Here is a 17,695-nt window from a genome sequence, read left to right as displayed (position 1 = left end):
TCCAAAACCTCAGGTATTGCTATGGAGCTTCATACATAATTCTTTACTCCAAAGGCAAGTGAAAAATGAGATCAGTGGAAATACCATCACTGTCTCTTTAAGAGAATGAAATACACTGTGGGACCTACACAAAAATTAGAAGAGGTGACTAGCAGAGAAAGAACACAGGATGTACCCGGAAAAAGAGAAAAAAATCACCAGATCAGTCAGTAGCTTCAGTCAATACCGCTGTCTGTGATTGAAAAAGTGGTAGGAAGGCCCCGCCCCCTGAGAGGTTAATGACTGGCTGCAAACACATAGGAGAGTGGACTGAGGGGTACACAAAAGACCTCCTGTCATACACACTTACAGTCATACCATTTATACACATATATCATGCATGCTGGGACTTGTAATTGAATTTGCATAACATTAATATGTAATTAACTACTTTGCATTGCTTATTACTCATTTGCATTACTTTGCATTATATTAAATTGCTAGACTAAATATTTGCATTCAATTACTTTGCATGAAATTAGCATTAAACTGATGACTTTATACTAGACATTACTTAGATATGACTGCAGTAATTAAAATATGTAAATTGACTTTCAGAACAATAACTTTATGAAAAATGCCTTTAAGAGAAATGCCTTTAAGAAAAGTAACTTTAAGAGGGAGCACATTAGCATATAACTTTTTAACTTTTAAAAAAGAGTCTTATCTATAAAGTATTTTGCTTTAGTATGAAAAACAGGAAAAAACATGAAAACACACACACAGCAATGTCTCTTACATAAAGAGTCTCTTAACCCTTTGCAACCCAATTTTGGATTCAGGGTTTCCTGGGGTGGGCTTTCTCTTTCTGCCATTATACAATGGTGTAATCTGCTGGCAAGAACCAGTACTGTGGTATGGGACATGCTGGAGAGGCCCCTGACAACAGAGCAGCCAGTAATCTACAGTAAGAATACCCTGCCGGACGTCTTCTGACATCGGCACTGTACAGCCTTCAATCAGAATGTCTTTAGACGTCAGACAGTGTATTGGATAGGGTTAATAGACAAATCTGGTCTGGGTCTTTTTAAATGTTTGGGAAACCTAAATCTCCCCAGTCTCAGATTCCGTAGACCAACCCGAGGGAGACGATAAACTTTCCCAAGAGGTGATTCCCATGGACGCCATGGGGACAGGCTGTCAGGATCCCGGCGCCATCTCTGCACCTCTTTGGGCAGCATGGCTAACATGTCTAGTTCTTTAATTGTTGGAGGTCCCATTAATGGTGGCCTCAGTTCCTTCCATAGGAACAGGTGCTCCCTGCCACTGAAATGCACCTTTTACCCCTGGGTCCTCAAAATCCCGTATCAGGGGATGTAACAGCTGGGGTATCAGTGCACGAGTGAGCTGGTTGTCTTTGTGGACCACTCTCCACAGTAGTGGTGGCTCTTTTCTCCCTTGTGGCCACAGCAGCAGCGGCATTCGTCTAGCTCTTTGCAAATTCATAGATGGGATGGCCGGCGGCAGCGTGGCCTCCTCCACAGGCTTAAGTGTCTTCCATGGTCTGCACGGCTGTAAGGTCCCCGGAGGGATAAATTTTCTTTTAGCTGGTTCTGGAGTGATCACTTTCAAGAGTTGTATGAGGTCCGGTTCACCCCCCCAATAATAGCAGGGTTCGGGAGGTGAGTAACCCGCCGGTACTCCACGTATCACGTGGCTGTCTGCGTCTGTAGCGGCAGACATGATCCTCGCTCTCTGGCTGATAATGCTTTGGGCCCAGGAGTCTGCAGCCGCAGTTAGCTCTTCCCACTGTGGGCACCAGCAAGTCCATAAAGCTTGGGTAGTCCCCCCCCCCCTACTTTACACCAGGTCAGGGCGTTGTCCTTTTGGCGCCAATTGTGTTTGGTGGGAATTTGTTGGCAGGAGTGAGCTTTGGGGAGAGCCATTATGATAGGCGCCGTCTTGGTTGCGCCCAATAAAATTTTAAGAGTCCATTAAATTTTAGGCACACAAGGTTAGATCCTGTTCATGGGACGCCAATTATTGCAACAAGCAATTGGCGTAAAAATATATATATATACCCTGTGAGAGACGCCAGAAATTGTACACGGGACCGAGGTATAAACTATATATGATTTTCTTGCTACATGAAATGGTAGGCAATGAGGGGGTGGTAGTTGTCAGTTCGTGACGCCACCGTTCCATACACCGGCATTCATACACGGCGCATAAATCAAGCAATACTTGACATGAAAGTCAATGGCCACAGAATGGCAATAATGATCACGCTCTCACAGATCAGCACGGGTGGGTGTCAGTTAAAGGTGTACCACTATACGGTGATCCAGGCTTCAGACGGCCGCATAGGAATCATAAACCATCTTAATATTATCTTCAGAGGTTCGGTAGACTTCTGCACTGTTATTAGCTGTATACACGTATAGTCACTTGAAGCGGTAGTTACAATGGCTCGCTCTTGTGATGGGACGTTTGGGGGAAAACATTTAGGCTCACTCACTGCCATGCGCTTCACATACGGTCAGGTGGTCTCTCCTTCTCCTCTATCTTCAGCTGCACAAGGGCTGATGGTGCCCTCATGCACCTCTGTGGTGGCAAACCCTCAGATGGTAGATGGGAGCTCCTCAGCAGCCAAGATGGAACTCCCTTCTGGAACCCAATCACTCATATTTATAGATTCATCCACACCATGTCAAATGACACAGTAAGATAGATACATTCAACATGCAGCCAAGCTCACAAGCAATGATTTTAGCAGAGTTAACCCTTCAGACGCTGCAGCTGTGCAACATACATACAGATAATAGACATGACAGCTTTGCACAGTGCATCCACATAAAACAAACATGTATGACATTATGGAGGGGTCCAGGATGATGTTCTGGGACACTACACATAGAGCTATTTGAGCGCTATGTAGCCGGGAAAGGAGAAGGCAGAAACAGTTAAAAACTGCTTCTCCCTTCTCCTCTGGGTTCTCAGCTGTGACTAACAGCCAAGAACCTGACGTGCTCTTGCTTGATTCCAGGAGCATTAATCCCACACTGTATATTTTGCTATCGGCCGAGATTAAAGCCCAGGACTAAGCACCGTAAATTTACAGCACTTGGTCTTTAAGGATTAAAAAAGTAAAATACCTTTTAAAAAATTACTTTCTGTTGCCATTTTTGACTTCTATTACTTGTTTCTTCTTTTTTTTTCATCCATAGGGTTGTATGAGGGCTTGTTTTTTTAGGGGTGACCTGTAGTTTTTATTGATACTATTTCGGGGTACAAACAACTTTTTGATTGCTTTTCATTCAATTGTTTCTTAGAGGCGGAGAGACGAAAAAATCTGCAATTTTGACCATTTTTCTTTTGTGATTGAGTTCACCATGCGGGATTAATAATGTAATATTTTATTAATTTGGCCTTTATGGACGCAGTGATAACACTTTTTATGTTTTGATGCAATGACTGCGAAAAAGTTTTTTCTAACTTTTAATATTTTTTATAATAGTTAAAAAAAAAACGTTATTTTTCTTCTTTCCTTTTAGTCCCCCTAGGGGACTTGAACTTGCAATTGTTTGATCACTCATAGAGTATAATGCAACACTCTAATATTGCATTATGCTGTATTCTGACCACCAATTTTTTAAGACGTGCCACTGGCGATCATTCATGGCATTCCTGGGGACCCAAGGCTGCTATATCACCTGGATGGCTCCTTGCATTCTCATCACACGAGGGACATTTGGGACCTCCGAATGTTGATCCGAGCATTTGAATACTACTTTCAGTGGCATTTAAAGGATTGACAGCTGTGATCGGTGTTATCGCTGATTGTGGCTGCTGCGAGGGAGTGTTGGCTGTCACAGATGGTATATGTGCAGTCTGTGCGCAAAGAAAGAACGGATGACACATGAATGATGCTTGGAAGTACAAAACGGATACAGATGCAACACATGCAGATGCAAAACTTACATGAACATGGATTAAGATAAATTTGTCTTTCTCAGATCAAAATTGGACACATTTGTCTGAATAAAGCCTTAAAGGGGTTTTCCCGGACTAGGCCACTGATGAGCTATCCTTATAATAGGTCATCAATATCAGACTGGTGGGAGTTCATTATTTGAGGCCCTCACCAATCAGCTGATTGAGGAGGCCACTGCCCTTGGGTCAGCATGGAGGCCTCTTCTCGGGCCAGTTATGTCACGTTTATCAGTCACATGGCCTAAGAACAGCTCAGTCCGGGAATGAGCTGCTTTGGTGGTGGTGGTCCTTTGATGGATGTGGCTCAGTGGCTAGCACTGTTGCCCTGTTAAAGTTTCAAAATTAATCAAGTACACGATCTGCATGCAGATGTTGCCCTTAGTCATATTTGAACCAATGCTGTAAGGCAACAGTGCTAACCACTGAGCCACATCCATTAAAGAACCACCACTATTTCAGGGCTCTTAGGCAGTGTTCAATAACAAGTTTTAGGAGTTTTTATAAAATATTTGTTATTTGTATAGCGCCAACTTATTACGCAGCGCCTTCAGGTAATTTTTTTTAATTCACCCACCAAGCTGGGTGCTCACTGCTCATTTTACCGACCTAGGAAGGATGGAAGGCTGAGTCTACCATTACGTATTTAGACACAGGGGTCTTAGTTGTTTTTTTTTTAAAAAGGGCTGTACCTAAATTTATATCAAATCGCAGCAAATTGCGTCACAATTGTGGTACAATTTTTGGTGTAAACTAAGCCAACTAAAAGACTATCGTGTATGTCTGTTACATCCAATAAACACAAGAACTCAGGAATCCAGACAGAACTCGGAAACTGCGAACTTGACATATGGACAGACATACCACACACCCAGAGGAGCCCAAATGACACGTATACCTCCCACCTGAAACGCGTACATTCTGTTACGTCCAAAACAACCCACAGACTAGCTAACTCAGACAGAACCGCAGAACTGCGAAATGGGCTTCATACTCGCCGACAGACATAAATCAATGACTGGCAAGTGCTCAAAACTCTCACCTGCATACCTGCACACATAGCCACATGGAATAACTATAGAATGTACGAAGTATTGTTTGTATTTTGGCCAAGATGCTTAAGCCCGCAAGCCCACTTCACGGGTCCTTGCCTCGTGGGTCCTTACTCTAAGGAGACAACTAACCCCAGGAAACCTGCCTACCTGCGGAGCGATTGTTTTGACAGGCACTACCCCGCGCTCAAAACTAGAGATCTGCGTGCATCCTAGATAATGAAAGATCCACCACAGGATACAGTTCACACTACACAAAAGGCAAACTGCATAGACACGCAGGAACATGACAATGATCAAATCAAAACATACACTGAACATCCGCTCACACCTCATGTCCAGCCACACGCACAGACACACAAGAACATGATATTGTTCACACTGAACAGAGGAAAGACAAGCAGCCACAGCAGAGGGGCTGGTATATATGAGCAGCAGACTTGGAGCTATGGTGGAGCTATGTTGCTGGAAACCCATGTAGAACAACAGATCCCAGCAGAACGCTCTAACAGGTCTCCTTATATGGGAAGGAGAGACCATATGGGCTCCCTTAGGCCTCATGCCCACGGCCGTGATGGATTCCACTAGCGTAGTATCGCAGCAGAGTCCGTCACGGTGCCCCCCAAAGACCCAATACTCAGCTCTCCAGATCCGCTGTGTGCATCCTGCTGGCAAGCCGGCGCGCATGCGCAGTAGAGCGCGTGACATGCTGGAAGTGCGAGATGACGCAGTCAGCAGTGGGCAGAGACATATAATCACGCAATACTTCCGCTGTGCTACAGCGGAAGTATAGGGTAACGGCCGACTTCCATTGTGGCAATTAGAGCATTCAGCTGTTTCTTGAGGTTATAGGTTCAATGGAACCTAATAGCTGCAGCAAAACGTGGCAGAAATTTGGCCATGGGCATTAGCCCTAAGGCTCCAGGACTCAGGTGCAACCATATCTTCTGCACCTATTATAATTACACTTCTACCTTCTACGTCATAGCCTGAGACGAAATGCCGTCAGCCTTGCCTCTTTTTTCTCCAGACCTATTGTTCACATAGTCTAAGGGTCCTTTTACATGGGACAACCTGTTGTGCGCAGATGCCTAAAAGTTCGTCCCAGCGATGACTGTTCCTGTGCTTGTACACAAGAGCAATCATCACTCAGTGAATGGAGGTGGAGCGGGCCGGGAATCGTTCCGGACCGCTCACCTCCAATCACAGTAAACAGGCAGTCATTCATAGATGAACAACTGCCTGTTCACATCGGCCAATCCGTCGTTTGGTGTTTAGGCATCCATAAACTGAACGACGAAGGAATTATTGTTTGCCGTTCAGCTGGTGCAAGCTTTTACACTCAACGGCAATTGTTGAGACTCTCGCTGATAGTGGGAATCTTGTGTAAAAGGGCTCTTAGCTCAGAAGAGGGATACAATGGGGAAGATGAGATGAACACCAGCAAAGTACAAGCTGTTTCTTCTTTCCCTTTGGGTTGTAGTACGCTATATAATAGTATTAAGTATCACGGCAAATTTTACTGATATTTTTTCCTTTATTCTCGAACCTTACGGCAGTTTACAGCTTAGAGCGCAGAAAAAAAGAAACAAGCGGCTTACGGCAGCAGATGTACATTTCACTATTTTTCCAAGTAATTATCGGTTACAAGTGGAAAGCGATTACTTTCAACATGCTGGAAAATTCCGTTTGAGCGCCGACAGCTCCCATCGGCATATGTTTACTCCTTCAACCACAAAAAAACACTGGTCTGATCATGACTAGAGATGAGCGAGTATACTCGCTAAGGCACATTTCTCGAGCGAGTAGTGCCTTAGCCGAGTATCTCCCCGGCCGTCTCTAAAGATTCGGGGGCCGGCTGGGGGCGGGGAGCGGGGAGGAACAGCAGGGAGGAACAGAGGGGAGATCTCTCTCTCCCTCTTTCCCCCCCGCTCCCCGACGCAACTCACCTGTCACCCGCGCCGGTCCCCGAATCTTTAGAGACGAGCGGGGAGATACTCGGCTAAGGCACTACTCGCTCGAGTAATGTGCCTTAGCGAGTATACTCGCTCATCTCTAATCATGACATCTTGAATGCCTACTTCAGTGGCCCAATGGAGCAGTTGTAGATTATTGATATTATGACCATGCATTAAATCATACAAGACGTATTATAGAGCGCTATACATGCAGCCACTCATCATCTTTGTCTGTCGCCAGTCCAATGGATTTGCTTTGGTGGCACTGATACATTTAGGGTGCTACTGTAGATGCGGAGAGCTAGGCTCTGTGTTATGATTGCTTTAATTGTTTGCTTGTTTCTTCTATGTGAACCTCATGACTGACCCTTTAACCCTTTCCAATCCACTGTCTGACCTCTGAAGACATTATGATTTAAGGCTGTACAGCTCCGATGTTGAAAGACGTCCGTTGGGGTTCTCTTACTGTATATTGACAGCCTCTCTGCAATCGGAGCCTATCCAACGTGTCACCTCATGCAGTACTGGCTTTAGCCAGCATATAGCGCTGTTGTATAACGGCAGCAAAAGAGTAAGCCCCCTAGGAAAACCAGAATACAAATTGGATTGGAATGGGTTAAAGGAGCGGTGGTGCAGTTAGGAGGGGAGGTTTTTGGGCATACAAGTCCTGTTCCAGAATTGTGAGGATGTAGTGCTAAACAGGATATTGTAATGTGAAGCTGACTGGAAGTGGGCCTCTAAGAGAGCGCCCTACAGGCTACTCAGGAAGACCTAGAGGAATACTGAAGACCGACCTGAACCTCCTTCCTGTGCCACCGCAACTCCCTCTCCATGCCAACAGTGGTCAAAGTTAATCCCCGCTCCTGGTCCCAGGGATGGAGACCTAATGTGCAGGTTTTCAGCCTAGAAAGGACTATTGGCGTCCCGATTAGAGGAATTACAAAACCTATGAATAACCTCACGATAGTAGTAGCTGGCCCCGCTCCACCAGCCCAGCCCTCTGTGGTTGGCGAAACTCCACCTAAAGTTCCCACTCTCCGGTTTGGGACACTACAGAAGCTAGACTAGAGTCCTGCATTGTGCATTGCACGTAGACATCCGTCTGTAGCCATTCACTGAATATATTGAATTACTTCTGTCTTTTGGTTGCAGGATTTGCTGGCACACCGGGCTACCTCTCCCCAGAAGTGTTACGGAAAGACCCTTACGGAAAGGCGGTGGACCTATGGGCTTGCGGTAACGCATACATGCACTCTTATTACATTTCCGCTGCTGACTGAAGATGCTTCTAATAACTTACTGTATCTTTCTCTCTCCCTTAATCATCACATATCACATAAGTCCAGACTGGACATCATTGTATTTTGCGAACTACTTTATTGTATACTGTGCAAGGCTGGCATCATGCTGGATGATGCCCTGTGTGGTATGTCTGTTACCCCTGCCCATATAGTGTACAGACAGGGGCGTAACTATAGAGGGTGCAGGGGATGCGGTTGCACCCGGGCCCAGGAGCCTTAGGGGGCCCATAAGGCCTCTCTTCTCCATATAGAGAGCCCAGTACTATGAATAAAGCATTATAGTTGGGGGCCCCATTACAAATTTTGAATAGGGACCCAGGAGCTTCAAGTTACGCCTCTGTGTACAGATAACCATACTATACAGTGTCTAATTGGAAGGGACATACAGTACGATGTACACCGACTGCCCCCTTAATTAGAGACCCTGGCCCTTTCACGATTGGAGCCTCACGGAATGGAAATTCTCCCCGTGACCCAGGAGGGCAGCAGAAAATCACATGGCCAATTTTCCGTGGATCATTTTCGGAGTGGATCTCGTAAGGTGTGTTCACAGGGCGAGCTCCATATCCGCCAGAGAAATTCAGAGCGATATCACACTTGCAATCTCGAGATTTCTGCCGCGAGTGCGATGTAACATGTGATCTTCACGTGCGTGGAAATCGCTGGTGGTTTTAATAGAAAAAAAAAAATCGCATCACATTCACATAAAAATCGCAACAACATGCAAGTTCCATGTGATTTTTTTTACAACTCCCATAGAAAATAATGTTTTTTTGGGGTCCTTCACATGCGTGATGCCTCACCATATTTCTATCGGTCAGATATTGCCTGTGGAAATCGTAACCGCACATGGGCGAGAGCCCAATATCACGCTCGTCATCGTGCGAAAACGCCTTGCATCGCTTCTGTAAAAAAATTCCAATCCTTTCGCGTAAGTTTCAAGCACAATAGAGCATCAGAAGCACTTCCCTTTGATTTCAATGGGAAACCTCGCACGCACATCACACGGCATGTAACGCATTTAAGGTCCCATTGAAATCAACGGGTGATGCGTTCTGAGGAACACCAAAAAATAAAAAAATTTTCTCACAGCATTGCCGCGTTCATATTCGCAATGAGTTCATATTTGCGTGTTTTGTGAGTCTCGCAACACACAAAATCCACGAAGACTAGCGCTTGTGTGAAACCAGCGTCAGAATGAGAACATCCAGCGATCTAAGTGACTTCCAACAAGGCCAGGTCATCAGTTCTAGACTAGCCGGGGTCGGAATGTCACTTGTGGGGTCACAGAATAGTGTAACCAAGATGTCCAGTGAAAGGGGATCCTGTGGATGTAAAGAACTCATCACCGAAAGGGGTCAGAGGAGGGTGTCAGGAATCATACTCCTGAACAGACGCTGCACAGTCAAGCAAATTGCAGCTGAATAGAATGCTGGGGCTCCAATAAATATACTCAAACACACAACTCGCCGTTCCTCAGCACGGATGGCTATAACAGCAGGCGACCAGGTCCATTGTTGTCTAAGAGAAACAGAATGTCAAGACATCAGTGGGTAAAAGAGCACAAAACTTGTATCACTGAGCAGCAGAAAAACATTCCCAGGTCGGATGGAACCAGATTTCTCTTGCCCCATGCTGATGGGAGGTCAGAATTTGGTGCAAGCAGCATGAATCGATGACCCCTTCCTGCCAGGCCAAAGCAGCTACTTGATGGTGGCCTCTAATAAATGGGCTGCCCCGTGTACATCGTCTACATGACACTTTCATACAGTTGCCTAAATAATGCTATACAGTCCTGTCACTGCAAAAATAACCTACAGTATAATGCCTGATACACTGCCCAAATAATGCCAACATACCAGAGACCAAAGAACAGTGCCATACAAAATAATCTAATACCAGCGCCACACAACGTCTGAATACACCTGCTCTGATTTATGGTCATCCCACACCTGAAGTACTAGGCCCTCTATAGCGCCCCCTTCAGGACAGGACATTGATGCACTTAATATACAACCCCAATTCCAAAAAAGTTGGGATGCTGTGTGAAATGTAAAGGAAATGCCATCTTACCATATGTTATTCACAATAGAACACATAACATATCAGAAGGTGACAGGGAGACATTTTTTTTTTATTTTAAAGGGGTTTTCCATGGAGAATACTCCTGATGAGGTATCCTCAGGATAGGTCATCAATCGTTGATCGGCTGCGGTCTGTCGCTCGTGACCCCGACCGATCAGCTGATTGTGTGCCTGCTGTCATTGCTGCAGTTACACAGGGGTCGGAGTGGAAGCAGCAGAAGTCTCTGCGCCAACCTCTATGTAGTGGGCGGTGCTCATTAAAATCAACGCGAGCCGTGCCTGCAGTTACAAGCGTCGGCCACTACACAGAGGTCGGCGTGGAGAAATCCACTGTTTACGCTCCAAACTCTCTGTATTTGCAGCGCTGACAGCATGCACCCGCTCAGCTGATCGGTCTGGGTCACGAGCGACGGACCCCAGCAGATCAATTATTGATTACCTATCCTGAGGATACCTCATCAATAGTATTCTCCCTGGAAAACCCCTTTAACTTTAAAAAGTAGCCTTTAAAAAACTGATGGTAGCAACACATTTCACAAAAGTTGGGCCTTGTCCACCATTGTGTAGCAGATCCTCATCTTTGTACAACAGTCTGTAAACATCTATGAATTGAGGAGGCCAATTTCTGGCGTTTGGGGAGAGGAATGTTGTCCCATTCTTGTCTGATGGAGGATTCCAGCTGCTCAGCAGTCCTCGGTTGTGTTTGCTTGGTTTTTCTTTCATAATGCACCAAATATCTTCTATTGGTGGAAGGTCTGGACTGCAGGCAGCTGGTTCATCACCCGGACTCTCCTTCTGTGAAGCCATGCTGTTGTGATGGATGCAGTATGTGGTTTAGAATCTTCTTGCTAAAATATGGAAGGCCTTCCCTGAAAGAAACGTTGTCTGGATGAAGCTTATGTTCTTCTATAACCTCTATATACTGCTCAGCATCTGTAGAGCCTTCCAAGATATGTAAGCTGCTCATGCCACAGGCACTAATGCAATCCCGTACCATCAGAGATGGAGGCTTTTGAACTGTTCGCTGAAAACAAGCTGGATGGTTCCTCTCCTCTTGAGTCCTCGGGACATAATGTTTGAGGTTTCCGAAAAGAATTTCTCATTTTGATTCATCTGACCACAGAACAGTTTTCCATTTTGCCTCAGTCCATTTTAAATGAGCTTTGGCCCAGAGAAGACATCGGCATTTCTGGATGGTGTTGAGATATGGCTTCTTCTATGTATAATGCAGCTTTAACTTGCAATGATGGATTCCACAGTGAATTCCTATAATTCCTGGAAGTATACCTGAATTTATGCAGTGATTGGCATAACAGAACCATGCCTGTTGTTGATCCAATGCTGCCTGAGGGCTCATAGGTCTCGAGCTTCCTATATTGACCGTTGGCCTTGTCCCTCCTGCACATAAACTTCTCCAGATTCTCTTTTGCTGATATTATGTACTGTCGATGGTGAGATATTCAAATCTTCAAATTTTTATGTTGAGGAACATTTTTCTGAAGTTGATCCACAATTTTTAGACACCGTTTTTCAGATTGGTGAACCTCTAACCATCTTTGTTTTAAGAGACTCTGCCTCTTTAACATGCCCTTTTCATACACAGTCATGTGACTTAGTAGAAAATTGACCCTTCAGATGTTTTTCCTTAGTACCACCTACCTTTCCAGTCTATTACATAGTATGTTAGGTTGAATGAAGTTCAGCCTGTTTCAACCCTTTCCTGGTTGGTCCAGAGGAAGGCAATTCCTTCTTACTCCATAATGGCAGCCAGAGTAATCCCTCCATCAACATTTGAGATCAACAATCCCGCTGGTCACCTAATGTCTATATCCTGTGATATCATAGCGTTCTAGAAAGACATTAAGTCCCCTCTTAAACTCCTCTATGGATTTTGCCATCACCACATCCTCAGGCAGAGAGTTCCGCAGTCTCACTGCTCTTACAGTAAAGAACCCTTTTCTATGTTGGTGATTAAACCTGCTTTCTTCTAACCGTAGAGGATGCCCTCTTCTTACCGTCGCAGTCCTGGGTGTAAACAGATCATGGGAGAGATCCATGTGTTGTCCCCTCATGTATTTATACATAGTTATTTGATTGCCCCTTAACCGTCTTTTTTCCATGGTAAATAATCCCAATTTTGATGCCTCTCTGGGTATTCCAATCCCCTCATTCCATGTATTAGTTTAGTTGCCCTTCTTTGAACCCCCTCAAGAGCTGCAACATCTTTCCTGAGCCCCGGTAACCAGAACTGTACACAGTATTCCATGTGAGGTCTGACAAGTGCCTTATATAATGGAAGGATAATGTTCTCGTCCCTCGCCCCTATACCTCTTTTAATGCAACCCAAGACTTTATGTGCTTTTGCAGCAGCTGACTGGCATTGGTTGCTCCAGTTAAATCTACAATCCACTAGTTCCCCCAGGTCTTTTTCCATCTCACTTTTCCCTAGCAGTACCTCATTTAGTGTATATTGGTGACATCCGTTTCTCCTGCCCATGTGCAGAACCTTACATTTATCAACATAGAACTTAATTTGCCATTTTTCTGCCCAAGCCTCCAGCTTATCCAGGTCCGTTTGCAGCCGCACATTGTCCTCCGTTGCATTAATTATATTGTATAATTTTGTGTCATCTACAAATATTGGTATTTTACTGTGCAGCCCCTCTATCAAGTCGTTGATAAATATATTAAACAGAATGGGGCCTAATACTGAACCCTGTGGCCTAGCAACAGTGGCTTAATCAGAGTATGAACCATTTATTACCACCCTCTGCTTTCTATCTCCCAGCCAGTTCTTTCCCCAGATACGCTCGTTTTCACCCAGACCGAGCTGCCTCATTTTATATATCAATCTATTATGCTTTAGAAAAATCCAGATATACGAGATCAATAAACTCTCCCAGGTCCGGCCTAGAGCTTACTTCATTGTAGAAGCTAATCAAATTGGTCTGACATGATCGACCCCTCTGAACCGATGCTGCTGAGGGGTTATACTGTTGTGTTCCTGAAGGTATTCAAGGTTGGCATCTCTCATAAACCCCTCAAATATTTTTCCAGTTATGGAAGTGAGACCTACCGGCCTGTAGTTACCAGGCTTCCATCTTGACCCTTTTTGTATATTGGAACCACACTGGCAATGCACCAATCCAGTGGTACAACCCCTGCCACTATAGTGTCCATACATATAAAAAATAGTGGTCTAGCTATCTTGTCACTTAGTTCCCTTAGAAGCCTTGGGTGTATTCCGTCTGGGCCCGGCGATTTATCGATTTTAATTCTCTTTAACCGTTTTGCACTTCCTTCTGTGTTAGGCGTGCAATATTTAGCGGGGGGTTAGTTTTATTTCCCTGCATCTCGTGTGACATTTCTTTTTCATTCGTAAATACACTTGAAAAGAAACTATTTAATAGATTTGCCTTCCCCCCCCCATTGTTACCCCTCTTGTGAGATGTGTTGCTGCTAACAATTTCTAAATTACTTCAGTGTCGAAATGAAATGGGAAAATGTCTCCTTCGCCTTCTGATATGTGTCCTATGATCTACTGTGAATAAAACATGGTTATATAACATTTACAAATCATTGCCTTCCTTTTTTCTTTACATGTCTTTACATTTTACAAAGCGTTCCAAATTTTTGGGGAATTAGGGTTGTATACAGTAACAAAATGTGCCTTCTTTATCTTTCACATGGTGTCTCCACTTGCCACACACGGCTATGAGTGTTGAATTATTTGCACTAACGTCTCCGTACTGAATATCGTATTCTTTTTTCTTCTCCGGTCAGGAGTCATTCTTTACATCTTGCTTGTTGGTTATCCACCTTTCTGGGATGAAGATCAGCACAGGCTGTACCAGCAGATCAAAGCTGGTGCTTATGATGTAAGTGAACCTACCGACCTTGTTGTTTATATGGGCTGGTTATACATCCACATTACCAAAAACAGTGGTGTACATATAAGGCCTGAAGCCCCATAGGAAGTATCAAAACTGACCTACCATTGGGGTGTTAAGTTTTTTTTTTTATCCCACAACGCTCTTTGCATGACTTTTGGGACAATTTTTTACCCCTTGTTTGCAAGTTATGGAGTTCTTCTGGAGCATAAATGTTGTAGATGTAGACTGTGCAATTGCTATGGGGTCCATGGAGAAGGGGGTCCCAGCGATGTTTGGTTCCACCCTCTTTTCCACTGGGTGGCTGAAACCAGTACAGGACTCCCCTTTCCAAAGGAAGAGAACTGTGCGAAAACAAGGAGGCTGGGGAATGGTTTTAATGGGTTGAACCCCAATAGACTTTTAGCACCTAACCATAGGATAAATGATAAAAGTCTGATCAGTGGAGGCCTCACCACTGAGACCCCTAGCAATCCCAAAAAAGTCGTTTTGTGTCACCTTCTCCTCCACACTTTGGGCTTTCTGTACCCCCTGCAATGAGGAGGAGATTTAATGGAGGAAAGGTCGCACATATGTGGTACTACTCCACTTCATCCCACTGGTATATTTAACCCTTTCCAATCCACTGTCTGACGTATAAAGACATTCTGAGTGAAGGCTGTACAGCTCTGATGTCGGAAGACGTCCGGCAGGGTATTCTTACTGTTGATTACTGGCCGCTCTGTTGTCAGGGGCCTCTCCAGCATGTCACATACTGCAGTACTGGCTCTAGCCAGCAGATGGTGCCATTGTATAATGGTAGAAAGAGAAAGCCCCCTAGGAAACCCTGAATCCAAAATTGGATTGCAAAGGGTTAAATGCCACTGTCGGAACTGACTGTTCAAATTAACAGTGGAGCTATCAGAGCTATCTCTAGTAGCAGCTATTGTGGTTGGGTGTTCACTGTCTGAGAGAACCGCCACCTGCGACTCATGGAATGGGCTTGGCTTCCAATTCCACTCCATACAAAGCCTGTGCACATCAGAAATACATGCACGTGAGGGGTTAAAATGATTTTCTTGTCCGGACAACTGCTTGGTAAATGTCCTATATGAACCAGAGTAGACAATTTGAACTCATATAAAAAGAGAGAATGTCTTTTCTTTGGACCCTGCCCCTTTAAAAAGAAGTTCTTCATCACCTCCTTACTAGCATCAATTTAGACTAACAGATCCCAACTGAAAAATAGACCCTGCTGTAAACCTGTTACATCATTAGCAGCGTCTAGTGTTGATGTATTCAGCTTTGCACCTCATTGACAATGTGATACTTAAGACGGAGTTTTTGGCATAATCCACTTACAAACACTGATTACTAGCACAGCACATTTGTTATGTCCTCCCCTTTAGTACACTGAGGCTGTCTCCAAATAGTCATGACGGCACCGATATAAAAGGGTCTAACAGTTTCCATGTATGTGAACTTCTTAACGGAGTTGTCCAGTGTTAGAAAAACACGGTTGCATTCTTCCAAACACAGCGCCACCCTTGTCCTTATGGTTGTATGTGGTATTGCAGCTCAGCTCTATTGAAGTGCAAGGGAAGAATCGCACATGTAAATAGACCTTTTAAAATAACGGGTTCTTTTCACGTGTGATTTCTCTGCATCTCGTAATATACAGAAATTGCATGCGAAAATCACCCATGTGAATGCACCATAAGGGCGGACACCCAATGTCGTTTTTTTCTCCGCTGCACTGCGAGAGTAAGTGAAGAACCGGGATCACGCCAGGATATCGCAAGTCTTTACAATAGGGCCAGCGGCAGCAGCGCTAGCCCCATTGAAAAGATATGGAGAATACCGCAGACTTCTACCACAGCTGTGCCACATACCGCGGGGATGAAGGAATCCTCTGCCACAGCTGTGGCAGAAGTGCAGCATGCTATCCCATTGAAAGCAGTGGTTTGTAGCAAACCCTGCAGTATGATTATCGGGGAAGGGCTTGAAATATAAGCCCTTCCCTGAAAAGCATCAATAAGTGGTAAAAAAATAATTTAAAAAATTACTCACCTCTCCGCCACTCAGACGCGTCCTCCGGCTAGCTCCCCGACACTGCTGCCCAGCACTTTCAGCAGGCGGGGATTTAAAAATCCCCGCCTCCAGAAAGAGCTGTGCTGATTGGCTGAGCGCTCAACCAATAGCAGCTAGTGCTTAGCTATTGGCTGAGCGCTCAGCAAATTACAGATAGTGCTTAGCTATTCATTCATGAATAGTGCAGGGTTTGCCACAAACCACTGCTTTCAATGGGACTGGCAGCAGCGCCGATCCCATTGAAAGCAATGGGATAGCCTGCTGCACTTCTGCCACAGCTGTGACAGCTGTGGCAGAAGTCCGCGGTATTCTCCATATGTTTTCAATGGGGCTAGCGCTGCTGTCGCTGGCCCCATTGAAAAGACTTGTGATATCCTGGCGTGATCCTGTTTTTTTTCTCGCACTGTGCTGCGAGAGTTTTCCCTTACTCTTGCAGTGCAGTGGAGAAAAAAACGCCAGTGGGTGTCCGCCCTAAGAATGATTATCGATGTTACATTCTTGCAATTTCTTAAAAGGTTATTAATTGTATAATACATTTCTAGGTGCTAACATGTATGTTGCTCTTTCCTCCCACTTTCGCCAGTTTCCCTCCCCTGAGTGGGACACCGTCACTCCAGAAGCTAAAGACCTCATTAATAAGATGCTTACTATAAATCCTTCTAAAAGAATCACTGCTGCCGAAGCTCTGAAACATCCCTGGATATCAGTAAGCGTCTTCTTCAAGTGTTTCCTCCGTGTCCTCAGCTTATCCGTTGGTCAACATAAATTGATTTGATCCATTTACTCTTTTTAGCACCGCTCTACAGTGGCTTCCTGCATGCACAGACAAGAGACGGTGGACTGCCTGAAGAAGTTCAATGCCAGGAGGAAGCTGAAGGCAAGTGTGAAATTGAGATCCCGTAAGAATGAAGGTCTTGGAGATGTCCTCTTCTGCCAAGCTGTTATAAAGTGTACCACTTTGTTTCCCCATGTTCTGTATGGTAGGATAGGGTATAGAGGGATGGAGATGCATCACTACATAGGCCAATTTCACATATAGGCATCTAGATGAGCTTTAAAGTTTTGATGACAGAAGTTTCCCTGGACTTGAGAGAAAAATGTTTCATGGTGCATTTTTGTGCCTGGCCATGGATGCTGGAGCACAAAGTGCACCAAGATAACATCAGATGTGTCTGACAGACATAAAACAATTTCCTGGATTCAGTTAGTATATACATGAACTCAACCTTGGTGTCGCTTCGAAAGAAGATTGCCTTTCGAGATTGAGGTGATGTCAGAAAGTGACGGAAAATAACAAAAAGTTGAATTTTCCATGTGAGGATCTAATCTTGTGCCACTGAGGCAAACCAGATGATAACTTCAGGGGTGATC

At 44.7% G+C, this 17,695-nt stretch overlaps 1 protein-coding gene across 2 annotated transcripts in view; it reads left to right on the top strand.

The window, feature by feature from the left end:
* Positions 1 to 17,695, top strand: part of CAMK2A (calcium/calmodulin dependent protein kinase II alpha) — an 89,265-nt gene that overhangs the window by 22,280 nt on the left and 49,290 nt on the right. For both annotated transcript variants that reach the window (XM_066590390.1, XM_066590389.1), the window contains exons 5-8: positions 8,132 to 8,215; positions 14,148 to 14,242; positions 16,908 to 17,030; positions 17,118 to 17,201. In XM_066590390.1, the coding sequence (XP_066446487.1) occupies positions 8,132 to 8,215; positions 14,148 to 14,242; positions 16,908 to 17,030; positions 17,118 to 17,201 (386 nt within the window). The remainder of the gene's footprint in view (positions 1 to 8,131; positions 8,216 to 14,147; positions 14,243 to 16,907; positions 17,031 to 17,117; positions 17,202 to 17,695) is intronic.

Source organism: Eleutherodactylus coqui, chromosome 2 (genome assembly GCF_035609145.1).
Source record: "Eleutherodactylus coqui strain aEleCoq1 chromosome 2, aEleCoq1.hap1, whole genome shotgun sequence".
In the NCBI taxonomy this organism is placed as follows: Eukaryota; Metazoa; Chordata; class Amphibia; order Anura; family Eleutherodactylidae; genus Eleutherodactylus; species Eleutherodactylus coqui.
This window is presented reverse-complemented; position numbering and strand designations above follow the sequence as displayed.